The sequence below is a fragment of the Neolamprologus multifasciatus genome, chromosome 15, assembly GCF_963576455.1.
Source record: "Neolamprologus multifasciatus chromosome 15, fNeoMul1.2, whole genome shotgun sequence".
NCBI lineage: Eukaryota > Metazoa > Chordata > Actinopteri > Cichliformes > Cichlidae > Neolamprologus > Neolamprologus multifasciatus.
In genome coordinates this window covers 26,267,474-26,288,407 of record NC_140453.1, presented here as the reverse complement: position 1 = coordinate 26,288,407, position 20,934 = coordinate 26,267,474, and the positions used below count along the sequence as shown (strand labels likewise).

The 20,934-nt window shown below is 40.9% G+C and overlaps 2 protein-coding genes across 7 annotated transcripts in view; both read right to left on the bottom strand.

Annotated features, from left to right (window-relative positions):
• Nucleotides 1-477: 477 nt before the first annotated feature.
• Nucleotides 478-7,930, bottom strand: ccr6a (chemokine (C-C motif) receptor 6a). Its single transcript, XM_085133221.1, has 2 exons — nt 7,138-7,930; nt 478-3,189 (listed from the first exon to the last, which is right to left on the bottom strand). Exon 2 carries the CDS (start codon nt 3,178-3,180, stop codon nt 1,981-1,983), a length of 1,200 nt encoding a protein of 399 aa, XP_084989347.1. The 5' UTR covers nt 3,181-3,189; nt 7,138-7,930; the 3' UTR covers nt 478-1,980.
• Nucleotides 7,931-10,714: 2,784 nt separating this feature from the next.
• cep43 (centrosomal protein 43) overlaps nt 10,715-20,934 on the bottom strand; it is a 39,857-nt gene continuing 29,637 nt past the window's right edge. For all 6 annotated transcript variants that reach the window (XM_085133978.1, XM_085133977.1, XM_085133980.1 and 3 more), the window contains 3 exons: nt 13,435-13,468; nt 11,904-11,991; nt 10,715-11,829 (listed from right to left, as the gene is read on the bottom strand). In XM_085133978.1, the coding sequence (XP_084990104.1) occupies nt 11,749-11,829; nt 11,904-11,991; nt 13,435-13,468 (203 nt within the window). In that variant the 3' untranslated portion in view covers nt 10,715-11,748. The remainder of the gene's footprint in view (nt 11,830-11,903; nt 11,992-13,434; nt 13,469-20,934) is intronic.

Sequence of the window (20,934 nt, the reverse complement as noted above, 5' to 3'; positions counted from 1 at the left end):
GATCAGACGAGTTTAAATCAGACGTGTTTTCATGGTTCCGCCTGTTTCTAACCTCCTGCAGTTCCTCTCTCTGCGTCCAAATGACTTTTCTCTGTGCACAAATCATCTCTGCAGGAAACTGCAGCAGCATGCTTTTACCAGACCCCACTGTCTAACAGCAGGCGGACTATAGATGTTTACACAATAGATTTGTTTATTTGATCGTAATTCTGTTTAAAGTAGTGCAATTTTGCAGATTTGTCCTGTTCTGTGCCATTGTCTTGTTTTTGGGGAGTCTAACTCTGCAAAGAGTCTGAACATCGAAGACATGCCATAACTCAGCTGTGTACAACAAAGAAAATACTCCTTTAAAAGGAAATCAGTAAATGTCCTTTACACTCCAGAGGTTTAAATCCCATTAAAGTTCTGGAAAAGGCGCCACCTAGTGTTTAGCCATAGAATGACAGAGACATTAAAACAAAAACTCGGACCCGTAACTATAGATGAAATAAACTGCATTTATTTTGAAAGGCACAAATCTGACAGCTCAGCTGTAATATTACATTCAAAGGATACATTCACTGTCACAATAATAAACACAGGTATGAACAGGAATTTTTAAAAAAAGGATGAGAAGAATCACAACAAATAAGAGTTGGATATGAAGAAAAGCCGAGTTTTCTAAATGTATGTGCCTTGAGACAAAATTAAAACTGAAAAACTGAATTTCATCAGGGTTTAAATGAGGATGTGAAAACCTCTGAAAAGTTTCAATTCTTAATCCTGGAAATCACCCATGAGCAGATTAGGATTACACATTCACATCAATGCAGACTACTAGCACAGCTGAATGAATGAAATGACAAACGGCAAATAAACATAAAAAATACATTCTTAAGTACAAAATGTTAAAAAAAAGGATTCGAAACATGCCTGCAGTCTCATGTGGATGGTGGAACCTATCAGCTGTTGTTTGTTGGTAGGTTTTAATGGTCAATGTCCAGTTAGTCTGGTGAGTAACCTTCTAACGGGTCAAGGTTCAGGGTAGGCTCGTCCCTTTTATGGGACGAGCCTGAGCCCTGACGCTGGCCTAAGCCCTGACGCTGATGACAAGTATTTCAGGCCATGCCAGCCATCATTTATGAATCTACATCCATGGGTGGCAGCTGGCAATGATTCCAGTAAAAACAGCTCTTTAAAAGCTTTCACAAAGCAATCACAGATATTGTCACCAAACATGTTGGTTTCGACTCTGATGATGTTTAGGAGACCAAATGGAGCTTGAAGGTGCTGGTCTGACGGCGAGTTTACTACAATGAGCTGATCAGGTGTGTTGGGGATTGGACAATCCCCCTCGCTCTTAATTTGAAAATTCATGTGCTTGTGTCGGGGTTCTTGGTACTGATGGTGCGATTGGGGTGGCTTTAGTTCTGGTTCTGTTCTGGAGGGTCTTTCTAACCAAATGGTGCAGCAGGTGAAGAACTGGATCATGAGCAGAACCAGGACCAGCGGGCATGAAAGTTGTGGGAGGAGGGACAGGAATATTTCAGCTGTGCAGGACTGAACATCAGAGCCTGTTTCAGTATCCTTTCTGAGACCTTCAGAGGACACGAAGTTTCGAGTCACCATCAGTCTTTTCAGGAACACATCAGTCAGCTCTTCCAAGGTCATTTTTTTATCCTCGCTTAGAGCTCATAATCTGCAGGTGCAGGAAATGATGAGCTCTGGGCTTCATTTGTGTAGTAAAGACAGCAGGAGGCTCTGTGGGAGACTCATCTTCAGTCATCACTCACAAAATAATCACACACAAAAAGAAAATGCAGGAGTTGGAATATTTCATGATTAAAATAATGAAGTAGAACAAGAGGTGCAGCATGGGGTTAGAACTCTTTATCTTCTAAATATTTTTCTCTGGATTTTAAGAATCTTATCGGTGTGACAGAAGTGAGTCAGTTTCGGTGTTAGAGACCTGGAGCTTCAGAGATCAACCCACAAATGTCTTCACATGGTGAAAGAAGCACCACTGTTGCTGGACCCGTCCACTGAGCGCCGAGTGGAGGACATGTAGAAGTCGGAGGTGACTCTGGAGAAGCGGCGTGGGGCCATGTACTTCTTTCCAAGACACCACAGGTCCCTGAAGATCCTCCTGAAGTGGTTCCTGAAGTTCACTCCCACGAAGGCGTACAACACCGGGTTCAGGCAGCAGTGCATGTAAGCAATGGTCTGCAACACCTTCAGGGCCATCTCCAATGTTTCTGCATCATCACACGAGCGTTCTTGAAACAAGGTGACCGTGTCGTACAGCAGCACTATGTTGTAGGGCAGGTGGCAGATGATGAAAACGGCCACAACCACCAGCACCACCCGCACCGCTCTGTGCCGCTGGAAGTTTTTGGCCTTCAGGAGGGTGACGATAATGGCACTGTAGCAGAAGATCATGATGAAGAGTGGCAGAAAGAAACCCACGCTGATCTGGGTGCTGGGGACGGCTACCTTCACCTCTTTGGCTGTTTTTGGGTCTTCAAACTTGAACTCGCAGACGTACTCAGAGGTTGAGTTCAGCATCTGCATTGAGATATCATCGTTGAATATGATTCCAGTCATGTGTGATGGCTTGTACCAGTCGTAGAAGTAGAAGGTGGGGACTGACACGAGTATAGCAAAGATCCAGACAATGGCGGAGATAATGCGGCTGTATGACAGCGAGCGCAGTCTGAAGCTGCGCCGAGCCTGGACGATGGCAATGTAGCGGTCGGTGCTGATGCAAGCAAGCAGCAGCATGCCACTGTACAGGTTCACACTGTAGGAGCCGCGCAGCAGCTTGCAGGCCACCTGCCCCATTGGCCATGACCACAGCTCGTTGTAGACAATGAATGGTAGTGCCAGCACAAACAGCAGGTCGGCGATGGCCACGTTGAACAAGTAGATGTCAGTCATGGACTTGGTCCTCTTGTAGAAGGTGTAGGTGACAATGACCAGGCTGTTCCCCACAAAGCCTAGGATGCAGATGATGGAGTGGACATATGGGCCAATCACCTTCGCCATACTCTGGTTTTTTTGAAACTGACAAAACCCATCATAATCGTAGTTTTCTTCTTCATCTTTGGTTTGGTTGTATGACTGGTTGAACATCTCCGTGGTGTATGATTGGTTGAATATCTCCGTGGTGTATGACATCAAATTCTTTGCAGAGTAGATCATTTTCGTTCACTATAAAGGAAGCAGAGATAAAACATCAAACTACAGCAAAGGTGTCTGATGAACTCACAGTGAAACAAAGGTGATGGCAAGAGGAAGACCTGAGGGCACACGATGAAAAAGCTGTGTGGATGCTATAGCATCTTCAGTTGGCACATTAAACAGCTCTGTATCTTCATAATAATTAAGAAGATACAGAAAAAATGTGAGAGCCATATTTTTTCATTTGCATCTCTTCAAACAATTAGCAGCATAACTAAGGGCAGGTTCAGGTGACCGTGCACCTGAACCTGCACTAACTATATACTTTAGCACAAAGGAAAGTTTGAAATCTAATCTTAAAAATCTTAAGTGTCTGTCTCCTGAATCCAAACTGGAAGCTGGTTCCATAGAAGAGGGGCCTGAAAACTGCATGAACTAGTATTTCATCATCCCTCTGAGACACAATGTTTTTAATGGTGTTGCCCAAGAGAATTTTCTTCTTCGTCCTTTCTCAGCCCCTTTCTCTAGCCACTCCATCATTTCCTCCATCTTCTCCTATCCCAGCATCCTCCTCTGTCACACCAACCCTCTGCATGTCCTACTTCACGGACCTCCTCTGAGGTCTTCCTCTTCTCCTTCTGCCTGGCAGCTCCATCTTCATCATCTTTTGTCCACTATATCCACTCTCCCTCCTCTGCACGTTTTCAAACCCTCCATTTCACTCTTGCCTGTTCTTCCTACTTCCTCTCTTTTGTACATCTATAATGTGAAATGGTAAATGGCCTGCATTTGTATAGCGCTTTACTCAGTCCCTAAGGACCCCAAAGCGCTTTACACTACATTCAGTCATTCACCCATTCACACACACATTCACACACTGGCAATGGCAAGCTACATTGTAGCCACAGCTGCTCTGGGGCGCACTGACAGAGGCGAGGCTGCCGCCTGTGAAGAAGTATTGATCCCAGCACAGAACCCTGTGGGACTCCATGTCTAATGCTGTGTGTGAGGACGACTCTGTTTTTTGGAGACTATTACAGAGAAACGACTCAAACCAGCGCAATGTTTCTTTTGACACCTTTTTGTTGCAGTGAAACGCTGGCAGGGTGAGCACTAAAATGAGTTCACTGTCCAAGGCCACGAGACAGCAGAAAGTAGCCTGAGCTGGACATCCACAGACCTGTCGTCCTAAACCACCCAAACTCTAAGAACTAAGTGTCACACCATTACCATAACTTTAACCTGAAGCAGGCGTGTTTCAGGCTGATGAAACAGCATTTCAAAATACCACAGTGACTGTTGTTATTCATTAATTTAAACACTGTTTTTGTGACTTTGATGCAAACACAGTGAGGAAGCCTCACAATGGTTGTAAGCTCCACAGTTTGTTTCTTGGAAACGTCCCGTTGTCCACTCAAATACTCTAAATGTTCCCTTTTTTCCATTGTCTCCCTCTGAGGAATCATAAGTTTTCACCTTGTCAGAGGTTATATCTCATTTTCATGTTTCTGCTGCTGTTCTCTGCATGTGTCACGCTCATGTTCCTGCGCTGTAACATAATTGGATAATTTTTATGCCATCATAAACTAGGCAAGAAGCCCGCGAGGCTCCTGGCTCTCGTTTGGGTTGTGAGCTCGATGTGACAGTAAGAGTCGGTGTTTGTCAGTGAGTTTTTACTCTAGAGTGAGATGGAAACAGCTTCTGAGGAAAGTCTGGAATGATTTTTAAAGAGTAAACCTTCACATCAGACAGTGTCAGTCACAAAACTCTTTGAGATTAATGAGTGACACACTTTACAGCCTCCAGATTCCAGCGCTCACTCATGCTCTGACTCGTCCCCGCTAAGCAGCGAGTCCTGAAACCTGAACAGGACTTTGTCATGTTAAACATGTGAAAGTGGTGCAGAGGCCGGCTCCCTTGAGCTGCTGCTGCTGGTAAATTCCGATGCAGACGTCCTCATTGCGGTGCCAATGGTGCGCATGCCACACCGTTTCAGGTGTTTGAGCATTTGCAGGAGGTTTGCAGAAATGAGGTCAGAAACAGCGAGTGACCCACTTCATGCATGCATGGCTTCCCCCTCAGTTATTTCCCCCAAATCACAAGACGCTCTGCAGCAGAATGAACACCTCCCCCTCTTCATCTTCCTTCTTCCTCACATATTCACCTTTTTATCTTCATATCAAAGATTAAAATCGAGCAGAAAGAGCCAGGTGTTGGTCTACCTGACAGGCTCAAGTGTGTTTGTTTATCAAGGGATTTAGAAGATAAGAAAACTTCTTCCTAACCATCAGCAGCAGTTAGATGTCAATAAATGTCCAAATGTCACAAAACACCATGTGCAGAAAAAAGGCACAGGTCCATTTAACTTAATTCAGTGTAACTTATTTTAATTTCATGTAATTCAATTTAATTGAATTTAACTTTATTTTATTTTATTTGACCCCATGTGAGTAAGGGAGCAGCTTTTATTCATCATCTTTTTAATATAATTTCATTTTTCATTTAGATTTGATTTATTTTCATTTTTATGTCTCTATGATCTTTTTACCTTTGTGTAATTTATTCTTATTTATTCTGCAGTCTGCTTTATTTTATTTTACAACATGATTTTTATACCTTTAGTTTTTTAAAAACTTCATTTTTTACATTTTGTTTTATAGTCTGATTTAGTTTAAATTTTTTTGTATTTTCTTCTGTCTTTATTATTTTCTATGGTTAAATTAATGCATTTATTTATTACCTTTTTAAGCTTTTGTTGTGATTTGGTATAAATAAAAAATATAAATAAAATTAAACTGAATAATGTAGTCTGCCATTTTATATTTGACTGTCTTATTTTTATATCTTTATTGTGTTTTTAATTGATTTCTGATTTTATTGCGCGTTCGTGTTTTAAATAAAGTTCAGTCAGGGCAGTAATCATAAGGCTGGAAATGTAATAGATTACTTGCAGTATGTGGGCAGGTGTACTAAATGCTGACCTGAGATCAGCTGCTGGTTTTCAGGAAGTTAATTACACAAACACCTGAGCAGGTGACAGGACACAAACAGGAAGGGGCCATTTCCCGCCGCTTGCACATCGGACATTCTGCTGTGTGCGTCCTTCGGGGCAGCGCGGCAGACGAAATCATCTGAGGTCTTCTGGACCTTTCGCTTCCCCGCAGGTGACATTTGAAATACGGGAAGTCTGAGGGGAGAAATTACAGCCGAGGGCCGCTGGGAGCAGAAGTGCAGAGCAGGAACCTGAGGCATTTGAGGAACTGTTTATTTCTCCTTTAAAATGAGTTTATGAGGCACGACACAGACGCCACATCGCTGTCCTGCGGCAGGTAAATTTCTGGGAAATTTCTCTTCTGCTTGTGCAGAAATGGGAGCCAGTGGTTCAGGACAGCTTGGAGCTCGCCTCGGCCTCGGCTGGCACTTTTATACTCAGTCCTTCTGAGAGCAGCCCCCCAACTATACTCAGGCAGGTCAAAGGTCAATTTCTCGTTGCTTGGAAAAGTTCAGGCTGCAGAAAACATGTTGAACTGATTATAACAGTTTTTATTTATTTTTTGTCAGAGTTTAAAAAACAGATTTATTTTGTAAAAACTGTAAACAAGTTTTTTTTAACCTGCAGGTGATGGCGAATGTGGTCACGACCTCTCCTTTCAGCGCACACAAACTTTATCAGATTTATCAACTGTGTTTCTGAGCTGCAGAGACGCTGCACAGCTGAGAGACTCAGTTACTCTTTGATTAAACTTTGTTCCTGAGGTGGTGATGAGTTTTGTAAATGTGTGGTTTCTGTGCTCATGCGAGCAGCTGACGGAACGTGCCGTTTGCAGGGAAACGCCGTCTTATCGGTTCAATCTTTTCAAGATAAATCAACAGAAAACGCCTCTTCACAGCACTCCTGATCTTATCTAAAAAATATCACACATTACATCATCTGACAGAGTTTAACCCCAAACTTGCTGAAAAGCAGGAAAAACACACCTGAAGGTTCAAAGTGCCACCTCTGAGCTTCAGCCTCTGTTTCCAGCCTGAAACGTTGAAACAGTCTTCAGAGTCAGCGTCTTCTGACTGTCCAAGTCAGCGCTACAGCAAAAGCTCCGATCAGAAGACTCACAGGTGTGGCGGTGGATGATGAAGCCAGCTGCTGAGGCTGCACAGGTGAGGACGAGGATAACGAGGGCGATGATCCAACAAACACTAAACGCTGCGATTAAAGAGAAATATGAAGCAGTGAGAAACCCCAGTGCGAGCCTTCCTCTTTACCCTGCCCTCTGTGTGTGTGTGTCTGTGTGTGTGTGTGTGTGTGTGTGTGTGACGTCCGCTCTTCGTCTCAGCTTCCTTCTTTTATCACACTGTGATTAAAAAATGAAAAGCTGAATTTTTCCATTTTTCTGCTGAAGACCCCGTCACGTCCCCTTTATTCACACTGAACCTTATTTATACCTCCTTTGGAGACAGAGCTTTATAACATTTGGGGGTTGCTGCTGTAAGATTAAAGGCTGTGTGAGTGTGTGTCTGTGTGTGTGTTTGCTGAAAAAAATCTTTTTTGTATTATCTGTTGTGTCGGTTTCCTGTTGTGGTTCCTCTCATGCTATCGGGGGTTAAAAGTGTCATAGCAGCATTACACATGATTTATTGTTTATAGTTTTGCTTCACCTCAGATGACTCTCAGACCATCAGTGACGTTCAGACTCTCAGCTTTAATATAGGTCTGCATGGACCGCTCAGAATTACAGACGTGTCAGTAACATGTAGTAACACGGTCTATGGCATCATTACAATTACAATTACAATTACATTACAATTTTCTGTAAAATTACAGTGTAATTATATTTAAATACAAACACATGCTGTAAGTAAGCTTTGCCCGTGTAAAAACTAAGAACATCATTATAAGCTCGCATAGGCCTGCAGGTTTATTCTTTATTGGGAGGGAGAACAGTCATTACCACATTCATATCTGTAAAAGAAAAGCTGAATAAAAGGACATCCATCATGCACAGCACCAGAGTGAATATTCAATAGAGATGTAAAAAGGAAGATTCCCTCCGTGACACGGCGGACACCCTGAGGACAAACCTGCAGAGCCTGGAGAAATAGTTTGTTGCTTTATAAGAAAGCCCTCCTAAAAGCCAGAACATCTTACTATTCATCACTGATTGAAGAAAATAAGAACAACCCGAGGTTTCTTCAGTACTGTAGCCAAGCTGACAAAAAGTCAGAGTGAAAAAAAAATGACTCATAATCATTTAAGATGTAACATTACCTACAACTACTTTCAGTACCATTGATATTCATTTAGAGTCTTTAATTTAGAGGCAGTATCATCAGAAGGCATAGCATACATTTTCACTGCTATGCAGATGACACCCAACTTTATCTATCCATGAAGCCAGATAGCACATAGCAATTAGTTAAACTGCAGAAATGTCTTAAAGACAAAAAGACCTTGATGGCCTCTAACTTTCTGCTTCTTAATTCAAATAAAACTGAGGTTATTGTTCTTGGCCCTGAAAATGTTAGAAATATGGTATCTAACCGGATTCTTACTCTTGATGACATTACCTTGGCCTCCAATAACACTGTGAGGGACCTTGGAGTCATTTTTGACCAGGATATGTCCTTCAATGAACATATTAAACAAATATATAGGACTGCTTTCTTCCATTTGTGCAATACCTCAAAAATTAGAAATATCCTGTCTTAGAGTGACGCTGAAAAACTAGTTCATGCATTTATTACTTTTAGGATACTTGTTGTTCCTAGAGTATTTAAAAGTAGAATGGGAGGGAGAGCCTTCAGTTTTCAGGCCTCTCTTCTGTGGAACCAGATTCCAGTTTGGATTTAGGATACAGACACCATCTCTGCTTTTAAGGTCAGGCTTCATACTTTCCTTTTTGCTAAAGCATATAGTTAGGGCTGGATCAGGTGACCATGAATCCTCGCTTAGTTATGTTGCAATAGGTGTGGGATTCCCATGATGCACTATGTGTTAATAGACCTCTCTGCACTGAATCACACTTCTCTCTTCCACAGCGTGTCTTTTATCTTGTCTTCCATCTCTCACCCCAATTGTTCGTGGCAAATGGCCGCCCCTACCTACCAGTGACCCAGCAACACACTCAAGACAAAAACTGGTTCACCCGAAAGACAAAACTCCTAAACACAAACTTAACAACGTGGTGTATGCTGTACAGTGCAGTGAGAAATGCCCAGACCTCTACATTGGAGAGACCAAACAGCCACTTCACAAGCACATGGCACAACATAGAAGAGCCACCTCCCAAGACACAGCAGTCCATCTGCATCTAAAGGATAAAGGTCACTCTTTCGAGGATGCCAATGTTCACATTTTGGACAGAGAAGACAGATGGTTTGAAAGAGGAATGAAAGAAGCCATTTACATCGAGCGACCATCTTTGAACAGAGGCGGTGGTTTACAACAGCGGTCCCCAACCCCCGGGCCTCGGACTGGTACCGGTCTGTGAGTCGTTTGGTACTGGGCCGCGAGAGTTGAGGCTCAGGTGTGAAATGTATGGTTTTCAGGGTTTTTATCGGTTTTCAGCGTTATTTTGTTATCGTTTTGATCGTTAACTCAGTTTTCCTGGGTCTTTTCACGTGTGTTATGAATAAATCTTCTTTTTTTCGGTACCGGTACTAGTTTTATTTTGTTGTATTTGTCCGCGACACATTAAAGGCCGGTCCGTGAAAATATTGTCGGGCATAAACCAGTCCGTGGTGCAAAAAAGGTTGAAAACCGCTGGTTTACGACACCAACTGTCTGCCATCTATAATCCAGTTTTGAGATCCCTTCCCAGACGCCTTAACGCCCACTCACATCCTTGGCCATCTGACCTCAGGAAATCACATGATAGGGTGGGGCCAGGTTTTACAATGAGCTCACCCAAAACCCTGGCTGATTGGGACCCACACCCGCTTTCACACCTGGGCTCATGTGATTAGGTAGAGGATCATCAGGGGGTCCTTTGTCCCTGTTTGGGGGGTAACTCCCACTGGGTTTAAATCTGGGACTCTTCACCATTTGACCCTTAGAACTGAAGAAGCTTCTCGGATGAGAGGTGAAACGTCTTCAAGCAACTTAAACAAGTCCAGAGGCTTTTCTTTCTAAGCTCCTTAGACTACAATGACCTGGATGACTGAGAACCTTCACAGACATAGGGCTGTCAATGTTAACGCCGTCATCACGATTAAAGCGATTAGAATTTTAAACGCAATCAACCCATGTGGAGCGCAGAATGACAAATGGTCCGAAATACGTTGACAGAGACATTTCAGGGATTTTCAGTCATTCAGTGCTCCAAATTGATTAATTGCGCTAAAAATTCTAATCGCGTTAATCGTGATGACGGCGTTAACGCGTTACGACAGCCTTACAACACACACAAAAACTGAAGACATTATGATATAAACGTATAATTTGCAGTGATGTGTTTTCTAAAATCTATCCCACACATACACGAAAAGTGAGCACGAGGGCCCTCGGTGTGCCTGCTTGCTTCTGATGCTGTGCTGAAGTCTCACAGGCAACTTGTCGAAAGGGGAGGGGGCGGGCTGCTTCCAAATAGTGCACATTTCATTCAAAAATATTGTCAATCCAAGCCCATTATGCATTAATTATTTTTCCTGCGTTATGTGAATTTCTAGGAAGAAAAAAAAAACCTATACAGTGTGTAGGTCTATTAGTTTATGTTGTGGGTGTTCATACTGGAGAGCAAAATTACTGATCGAAGATGTACAAGAAAAGGTCAAAGCAATCAGGTCCTCGGTTTAGAAACAAAACAGAAAAGGAGAAACAAGCAAAAGATACAGGTAAGCAGATGTGTCTTTGGAAGGTATTATGTAACATGAAACAAGATAACATTCATTAGTAGGGATTGGGAAAACTTTTGTTTACCTTTGTTAGCCACTTGGCTATGATAGTAAAAACTAGACAGACAGTAGACACTGATGTGGCTTATTGAATCTTTTGGACTGTGTTCAGCACAATATTAATTACCCATTAATTGGAAGAGGTGTATTGCTGATTTGTCTGCTATTCTCAATGCGTGATAAAATATAATGGCCATGTTATAGCCATTTGCATAGTCTCTCTATATATATATATAAAATATTTATCTGATTAAATTCAGTTTGGTTCCGACAACAGTTTTCCATAATAACGTATGTTAATGTACAATCCTTAATATGTTTTATGTGTGTGTGTGTCGGGGGGAATGGAGGGTGGCAGAGGGAGTGTTCGACCAGGGCACCAAATAGGCTAGGACCGCCCCTGAGTAAACCAGAGTTGTAAAGGCCGCGATGCCTCTGAACAATAAAATCAGCCCTGAGCACCGACAACCTCTCACCCTGCTACATTTTCACTGAGTAATGAGAAACAGTCTCTGTTTCTGCTTTTTACTTATCTCTGTTTTATTCCCCCATAAACACACACACACACACACACAAACACACACACACACACAGTAAAACCCAGGGAGGATGTATTGATTTATGAACACAGAGCTTTATTCTTCACTGAGACTGTACAAGCTTAAATATCAGGATACAAAGAAGAGGTGCATGATGGGAGGCTCAGCCGACGTCCTCCATGTAGTCGGCTCCATGACTCTGACTGAGCTGAGAGATGCTGACGTCCTGAGTGGATTCATCCACCTGTGGACAGAGACAGAAATGAGCCTGAGGCTGCAAGTGGAGCTACAAGTGGAGCTGCAGGGGCATGGTCTCACCTTGTCACTGTGGTCGGGGCCCTCAATGGAAACCTCCTCGATCTCCTCGCTGATGCTCAGCTCGCTCTTGGAGAACTCAGAGCGGTGACTAAACAAATAGAAGAAGAAAAGTGAGACGATCCTCCACCTGCCCAGCCTGACCGCAGGACAGATATCACTTTAATGCAAAACATGACAGTGGCTCTGTGGCACTGCGGTCAGCAACACATCTGTCCTCTGTTCCTTCAAGCTGAATCTGAACAGCTGCTGTAAAGGTGTGGAAGGTTTCAACTACTTCTATTTTTATTTTTTTATTTATATAGCACTTTTAATTACAACAGTGGTGTTGACCAAAGTGCTGTACAAACAGACAAATTACACAATAAATTAACACACAATAAAATAGCAATATCAATTAACATTAATACCAAATAGCTAATAACAAATAAATAAGTAAATAACTCTCATGCAGAATTAGAAGCCAGTGAGTAGAAATGTGTTTTAAGATAGGATTTAAAAAGGTTGAGGGTAGGAGCCTGTCTAATGTGGAGAGGCAAATCATTCCACAATTTAGATGCCACGACTGCAAATGTACGATCACCTCTAAGAACTAGTCTGAACCTTGGTGTGCCCAAGAGCAAAAGATCACCTGCTTTAAGAGCTCTAGGGGGCGTATAAGGCTGCAGTAGGTCTGACAGATACCCTGGAGCCTGTCCATTCAGTGCTTCATAATTCACCAATAAGGTTTTTTTTAATTGATTCTAAAACGTACATGGAGCCAGTGAAGCGATATGGTCATAGCTCGGGAACAATTCCTCCTAAAAAATTTGAAAAGTCTTGGATAAAATCTTTATGGTATTTTGGAGGTCTGTAGACTGCTGTGACAAGTGTCAGTCGAGGATGCCCCACTTCAAACCACATTAGTTCAAAACTTGAATAAGAGTCAGTTAAAACCTGTTTGGATGTGAGCTTGCTTTGTGCAGAAACATTTAAAAATCCCTGAAATCTGAGAGCAGCAAAAACGTTGAAGCGTTAAAATCACAGCTGTGACGTTAAACACTGATTTAATCCATCATCCACATCAGTGATTACGACGCAAGAAAAACCACAAACTACTTTTCCTGTCAATGTCTAAACTCTGGTCTAACACGCTTTTACGAAACATAACTTCGTTTTGCCACTAGATGGTGCTATGACTGACGTTAGCTGTGTTCGGGGTTGGACTTTCATCAGACATCTGGAGCAGGCTGGATTTCCCAGTGAAAGATCAAATAAAGTACTAAAGTAATAAAGTACAAACACGGTGCCGTAGAAAACACGCTCTGATGTAATAATAACAATAATAATAATACTAATAATAATGATGATGATGATGATGATGATAGCGATGCGTGGAGCAGATCCAGCAGCACCTTCGAAGTGTGAGTGCTCGGCTCACAGATATCACAGGAACATCAGATCCTCTGAATCCTCGAGGTTAAAACAGGATGTGAATAAAAACAAGTGTGTGTGCGTGAGTGTGAGAGAGAGAAACTCACACACTGGTACGTACCTGTTGAAGTCGTCGTCGTACTCGACCTCGTCATCTGAGGGAAAAAAGTGAAAACCTCGTTAATCATCTGCCTTCATCCAGCTCAGAGTCAGGGTGTTTGAGGACCTATTTGTTTGTTTGCGTTTTATTTATGTTTCTGTCATCGAGTAGTAAGAACATACAGCTAGCTGTATGTTCTGCTGCTGCTCACTTCCTGTTCCTGCAGTGGACACTTGTGTAAACAGGAAGTTTGTCAGTACCAGCTAAAGGTGTGCGAGCTCAGGCTCATCTGAACTTTATCAATAAATCGTTTTTTTAATGTTCTTTATTTGTTTACTTCTGAATGTTTTTGTTTATCTTGGCCTGAGACCAATTGTGGACCACTATTTCATTGAGTATAATCATTTAGTTTTGTCTGTACAGGATCTGAGCCTAAGATATGAAGGATATAATCTGTGTCTCGTATAACGTGAAGGGCTTGAATAGTCCAATTAAAAGAAAAAAGGTGTTGAACCAACTAAAAAACCTTAAGTGCGCCATAGCAATGCTCCAGGAGACTCATCTCTCTGAAAAGGAACACAGGAAGTTGAGGAGAGAGTGGGTTGAACAATAATATAGATCTACTTATCAGGATGGGAAAAAAGAGGAGTTACAATTCTTGTTAACCAGTCAACATATTTCCACCATGAAAAAATATTTGCGGATAGGGAGGAGCGCTATTTGATGGTGACTGGCTCTGTAGGGCGGGTCTAAAATTACTTAACTAAATTTATATGCACCAAATGAGGAGTGTCCAATTTTTTTCAAGAATACTCCATCATTAATAGCAGAAAAATCTGAAGGAATGATCTTGGTGGGAGGTGATTTCATTTGTATTCTGAAAGCAGCTGTTGACAGACTCCCGTTACACAATGGCCCCAAATCCAAAAAATCTCATAGTTTAAATACAATAATTAAGGAACTGGGCCTAGTGGATGTGTAGCGTCAGTTGCGACCCCAAGAAAAATATTTCACTTTTTATTCACATGTACATCGCAGCCATTCAAGGATAGATATGTTTTAATGCCTAGGACCTTTATAAGGCTAGTCAGTGTGGCATAGAGGCAATCACTATGTCTGATCACGCCCCGGTTTGTCTGAAATTAAGAATCAATCCAAAGAATCATTTTAAATATTGGAGAGCCAACATATCTATATTGAATAATGAAACAACTCGACAAGAACTTCAAAAGAGTCTGACTGAATATATTCAGTTCAGTGATAATAATGAGGTGCCCCCTTTAATCTTGCGGGAGATTGCAAAACGTTATTTGAGAGGTAATATTATAGCAGTCTCATCAAGACTGAAAAATGAGGGATTAGCAGAACAAATAGAACTAGAAAACAAAATTAAGAAATTAGAAAAAAGTCTATCAGCTAACTAAAGAAACTGGGACTTTGAACTCATTGAAAGAGCAGAGGCAAAAGTTGGATGATTTACTAACATTTAAGGCAGAGGGACAACTACGTTTTGCTAATCAGAAGTACTACCAACATGGTATTTGGGCAAGCCGACTGCTGGCATTTCGGCTGCGTAAGGAGCAATCAAGTAGGGTTGTTCATAAAATCAAATGTCCAAACTCCAGAAAAATTGTGTGCCAATCTAAGGAAGTTGCAAAAGCATTTTTAATTATATAAAGAAGAAAATGCCCCAAATAAAATTGAAAAGATTGATTGGGTTAAGAAATTGTTCAATCTTAGTAAACTGTCTCAGGAAGAGGCTGGACTAATACCAAATCCAATCACCATTGAAGATATAAAAAAATAAACCTAATACTGGGTTGATCAATAAAGAGCTTGTGTGTGTTAATATGTCTACAAAATACATTGATATTTCAGAGCTGGTAATTTTCTGAGTAGTTTTAGGCTAACGTGCAGCATAGTTATAGACAGTGGGCTCGATGAGTCAGAAAATAAATGCTAATTCTTAGTATCATCTACCAAGATCATTGTTTTACCCAGCGACTGCTGGATTTCAATGCTTCTGTTATTGGTTGCACTTGAACTGTTTAAACTAGTGAGGTCAAGTCTATGCAGGTTTTTCCCTAAAAGTATAAAATATAAAGGAGATCTATACTGGGTGACCTATGACCTGGGAGGGTTTGGTTTACATTAATGTCAGCTTCCTTATATATAATTTTAATTTTCACCTGTTAGGAACACCACAATGGAAAAGAGAAAGAATTATATTTTGTGCAAAATGTTGTTGCGGTTGATGAAAATAACTGATCATAAATTACGAGATTGTTCTAACAGCTACCTCTGAAAAGAAGAAGACGGGCAATTTATTATTTGTTACCTAAAATCACTGTCACACACTTGAGTACTCACACAGACCATCACACTAAACTGTCTGGGGATTATTCTAATAATTATGAATAATACATGAGTGTTTCCCCTCCCCCTGGCTCCCACTGCTGCCTCTTATTGGCTTTGGCACACTGCCACTCATTCACTACTGTCGGCCAGTCGGTATGTCTGTCTATCTAGCTGTGGGACCTCGACACAAGACACGCTTCCAACAATCAGACCTCATTTTCCCTCATAAAAAGAAGATCAGTGCTGCCCATGACCACAGCAATCACATTAGCAAAACCCTTTCTTATGAAAACAGGCCAAGTTTATGGAGCAGGGTAAAATATGGGGTAGCGCTCAATCACCAAAACAGAAATATATTGTTCCCAGTTTTTGTCGGTATGAGCTTTTAAAGGCTGTAATATGTTAGAATGTAGCTGCCTACAGGGAAGAATTTGTGCCAGTATATACTTTTAACAGCATCAGTGCTACAATAAACCATTTCTTTCTTTTGGGGTTTTGTTTTCACTAAATTGTCACATTTGGGTCTTTACAACTGTAAATTTCTTTGACATCTGGCAAGCTGACTACAAGAAACGACTCCCTTTTTGCCATCAAATATATTCTAAACCTTGATATCCAAAGATAAAAAGACATTCGCTGTTAGTCTGCAGTTGATTAATCAGGGTCAGTTTGTCAAATGAAACAAGGTCTGATTGTGGACTGCTTATCAAGGTATTCTAAAAGGCAATATCTAAAATACTCAGATTTTGACTTTCAGTTTTTCATTTTCATAAATATCTGCAACAAATAGGCAAGATTGTGACATCTAAAAAGCTTATTCCTCCCTCGTTGTGTGTTAATTGTGAGCTTTGTTGTCATTGTTGATGCAGTCTCAAGAAAAATTTGAAAAAAGCAAATTTTTAACTAGTATTTACAAGAAAGCATCTAGAAATCTGTGAAGATTTAGTAAAGAGATATTTACCACACAAATGTCACTACCTTTGAAACAAATGGGTTTATTCCACTTGTACAACGTGTGAAGCTTTTTCTAATAATTGAAAATCAAAATTTACCATTTCCAATTTCTCTTTCATTTGGCACAAATTGTTTTAAAAGCCAAACAGATGACATTTGAACAGAATACTACTTTTTGATAAGTGCACAAAAATCTGAGTGCTAAAAGAGCATCATTGCTCTTTTTTTGCCCAGCAAAAAGCTTGCGTGTGATCGCCTGGCCGTGTTGCAAACAAGCAGGAAAGATGAAAGGTTGGAGGGGAAATCAATAGCTCCTCTGAGGACATCGCCTGACACAACCTTGTCAGACCGGGGCAAGGATATTCTAGGACACAGAGAAGTAAGGAAGGAAGTTCACTGCCAAATGTAAATACAAACACAATTCACAATGTTGAGATTGAAATACTTTATCTTTTACAAACTGCTAAAGGGGAAAAGTCTCTCCTACAAAGACTACATTACCCATTAATACTGTAGGGTCCTTTCACAAAAAAAGATTTATGCCTCATCGAGGAAAAAAAAGCCTTTTGTCTTTCTACCATCTGCTGTTGCCTAAAATACTCCGAGTTTTAGTTGAGTTTCTGTGGTTCGGCTGTTGAACATGCACCACATTTCTTCCAATCCATCGTGGCTGCATGACATTTTCAATATGGTCAAGGAATGTTTGCGTTCTGTATCTGACAACTGTTGGATAAAGGAACCATTAAACCTTGATCCCTTGGACCTACTATCCGTTAATCGCCTGGATGTCACTGTAATTCCTCCCCATTCCTTCGTCACATACGATAATAACATTACGGTGAACTGACACAATGTGCAGTGATGTTGGGCAGGGATGTGCTAGGACTCACGCAATTCACTGGCTCAGACAGTACCACATGGGGGATTTGTTCCAAAATCTCTATTAAGGTGAAAGGTGAGCTGGGGTCACCAGACTGCTTCTGTGCCATCTACAAGAGTGTATGCTGGCGTATTGGGAACAGTACAAGCTTGTGTACAAGTATGCTCACCCTTAGACAGTTGATTCTGAGGAGAGAAAGAAAAAAAGATAGAAAAATAAGAACAAAAAAAAAAGAAGAAAAAGAGAAAAGAAGAAAGAAAAAAAGAAAAAAAAAAGAAAGAAAAAAAAAAAAGAAGATATAAAAAAATAGTATTGGAAAACTGAAAAACAACAAGTTTCCCGAAGTGGATGGCCTGCCTGGGGAGTATTAAAATTTTTTTGAAAAAGAGCTAACACCATTGTTATGCAAAGTTTATAACTATGCGTTTAGGTGATCACCCACAGTCATGGTCTGAAGTAGGGCTGGGCCATATTATAGCGTTCACGGTAATACCGGTACTATGCTAGGCAACGATAAGAAAATGAAATATCGCGATAGAATGTGGGTAAAACGCGCATGTGCAGTGCCGAAAAAGCACGGCGGTAACGGAGAATGAGAATGGGGAAAGCAGATTGTTGAGTGAAACGGAGGAACCAGAATTAGTTTGTAAAAATGATGCAACTTAACTGGTTTGGTGTTTGTCCGTCAGATACACAACAAAGCACATTTTTTTGTAGAACATGCAAGCGGGCCATAGTTATTGCTGTATTTGTCGGACTAAGGTGCTCGTAAATCTGGGAGTAATCTGGGTCCTATACTCTGTCCTTTAGGGTCCCAAAGTCAAACGAACATCACTGAGAGTTAAAAACTGTCTAAATTCTTCCATTTTTAATAAACCGATCAGCGTTGCTGCTTTGCCAGGTGTAACTATGATGTTTAACATCCAGGCATCCATGAAAAAAGAATTCATTACATTTAACGGAGTTAGAAGTTAGCAGGAAGTTAGCGGAAGTTAGCTCGCTAGTTCAGACTGAGAGATTTCTGAAAAAAAATCTAACGTACAGCTCTGCTATCACTTCCAACATAAATGAAGACAGGAAGCTACACAGCACTGACATTTGTAAGGTTACTGAAGTTGGGCTAGCTGGTGTTGGATTATAATATTATTTTATGCCATGTTAGACCCCTAATTAAAGATTGTGAATTATTAGGTAGTTTTAGTTTGCATTATTCTCCTGAATTAGAAGAAGGTGATAACTATTACATTTGTTAAACTGATTTGCATTACATTAGACTGTTGATTTATTGTGAATGAATGATATTGTTTTATGATGCATTATACTGCTGAGTTATAAGAAAATACTGTTCACAGAAAGTCATCGCCTTATTTGTCTGGTTAGAAGAGAACAGAGCATTCTGCCCCATCTCACCAGGAGCAGATAAACAGGGAGCCAAGGTCGTAGCTTAGGCGCTGTGTGAGAGAAAGAATGTGAATGTTTAGGCTTTTATGATTAGGTGGGGGCCACTAGAGGCTATAAGAGTTTGATCAAGGCTCCACCATTTTGAGATCTGATGATGTCTGCTGTATGGTGTCCATCTCCCACGCGTGTGTTCATTAAATCATCGTTTGACTTGACCGGTGTTGTTATTTTGGTTTTCCTCTTGTATCCATCCCCAATATTTGAATCCGTAACACTGGTATTTAATGATGTGCTACGTGATCGCTAGCGACACAGCTATGTTAGCATAACATGAACAGTGAAGCTGGAGGATGAATGCTAACACTTTTCCACTCGATAAAAGTTAACGTGAAGGTTCCTGATGGTTAGAGACAAATGCAATTGCATGGCAGGATGCTGTAAATGGACCAAACTTCAGTCAGGAGAACAACTGAGATAATCCATCCACAATACGAGGTTAGTCATTAATATACTGCAACAACATGGGAATAGAGCAGCTGTGATAGAATACAGCATTAACGAATCAATGGTACAGTAGTGGAGGAAGAAAGAAGAATGAGTTGAATAAAGTTTGATTTATCTGACCTCATCTGACTGCTTTGTTTCGCTTAATGTGTCTTATAAACCCGTGCACCTTATGGTCCGAAAAATACATATTTGACTTTTTTATTTGGCACACTGCAGTTTAATGTAGCAAAGCACCTCTTTTTAACTTCAGTGGTTATTATACATGGTTATGCTCAGGATATGTCAGCCCATTTCTACTGGAAATGCCTTTTGGTAAAACTTTCAGCAAAGAATTTGCATTTGCACAGTTAAATGTTTATATAGCTTTAATACACATAAAAAAACAGCTGCTTGTTTAAGTAAAATAAATGGATGGGGGTTTTTTTGCGCTAGTAAAGTTGTGGAGTTGTATTTTGTCTTGCAGAAATTATATCGTCAGTTATATCGTTATCGCAAATTTTCAAATATATATCGTGATATATATTTTTGGCCATATCGCCCTGCCCTAGTCTGAAGCTATTATTAGTGTCATCCATAAGGAAAACAAGGTCCCGACATTATGCATGTCTTATCGCCCTATCAGCCTGCTTTGTGTTGATTTTAAAATTCTTACAGCCATTATTGCAAATCGAATCCAAAAACATACGAAAAAACTAGTGAAACCTGACCAAATAGGGTTTATTTCCCACAGGCAAGGTTTAGATAATCTTAGAAGGGCACTCAATCTTCAAATTATGGCACAGGAAAGGGACACTTCATCAATGTTCTTGAGCCTGGATGCGGAAAAGGCCTTTGACCGGGTAGATAGGGACTTCCTGCAACAGACTCTCAGGCACATGGGCTTCAATGAGACTTTTATTTCATGGGTCCAAACTTTATATAAAAATCCCAAGTCTCGGGTAAGGGTTAATGGCCACTGTTCTGACTTCTCTCTGGGCCGCGGCACTAGAAGGGTGAATTGTTATCGCCGTCCTTATTTGCTCTCAGTATTGAACCTTTAGCTGAACTGATCAGATCCAACCCTCTCATACAAGGAATTAGAGATGAAACCAATACACAACATAAGCTGTCACTTTTCACAGAAGACATTTTGCTATTTTTAGGGAATCCAGACACCTCTGTCCCAGCCCTTTAAGATTATGGTACAGTGTCAGTTTATAAAACAAATACAAACAAATCTGAGGTGTTAATAATTGTCAGAACTGGGCGACACAGCCAGATCATCTTGTATCTTTTAGACACTCTAAACATGGTTTCAGATACTTGGGGGTAATTATTACTCCTAAAACTAATCAGTTGCTTACACACAATTATGATTCGGTTATTCAAGGAGATTAAGGGGGACTTGGACAGATGGAACCTACTTCCACTCACTCTTATGG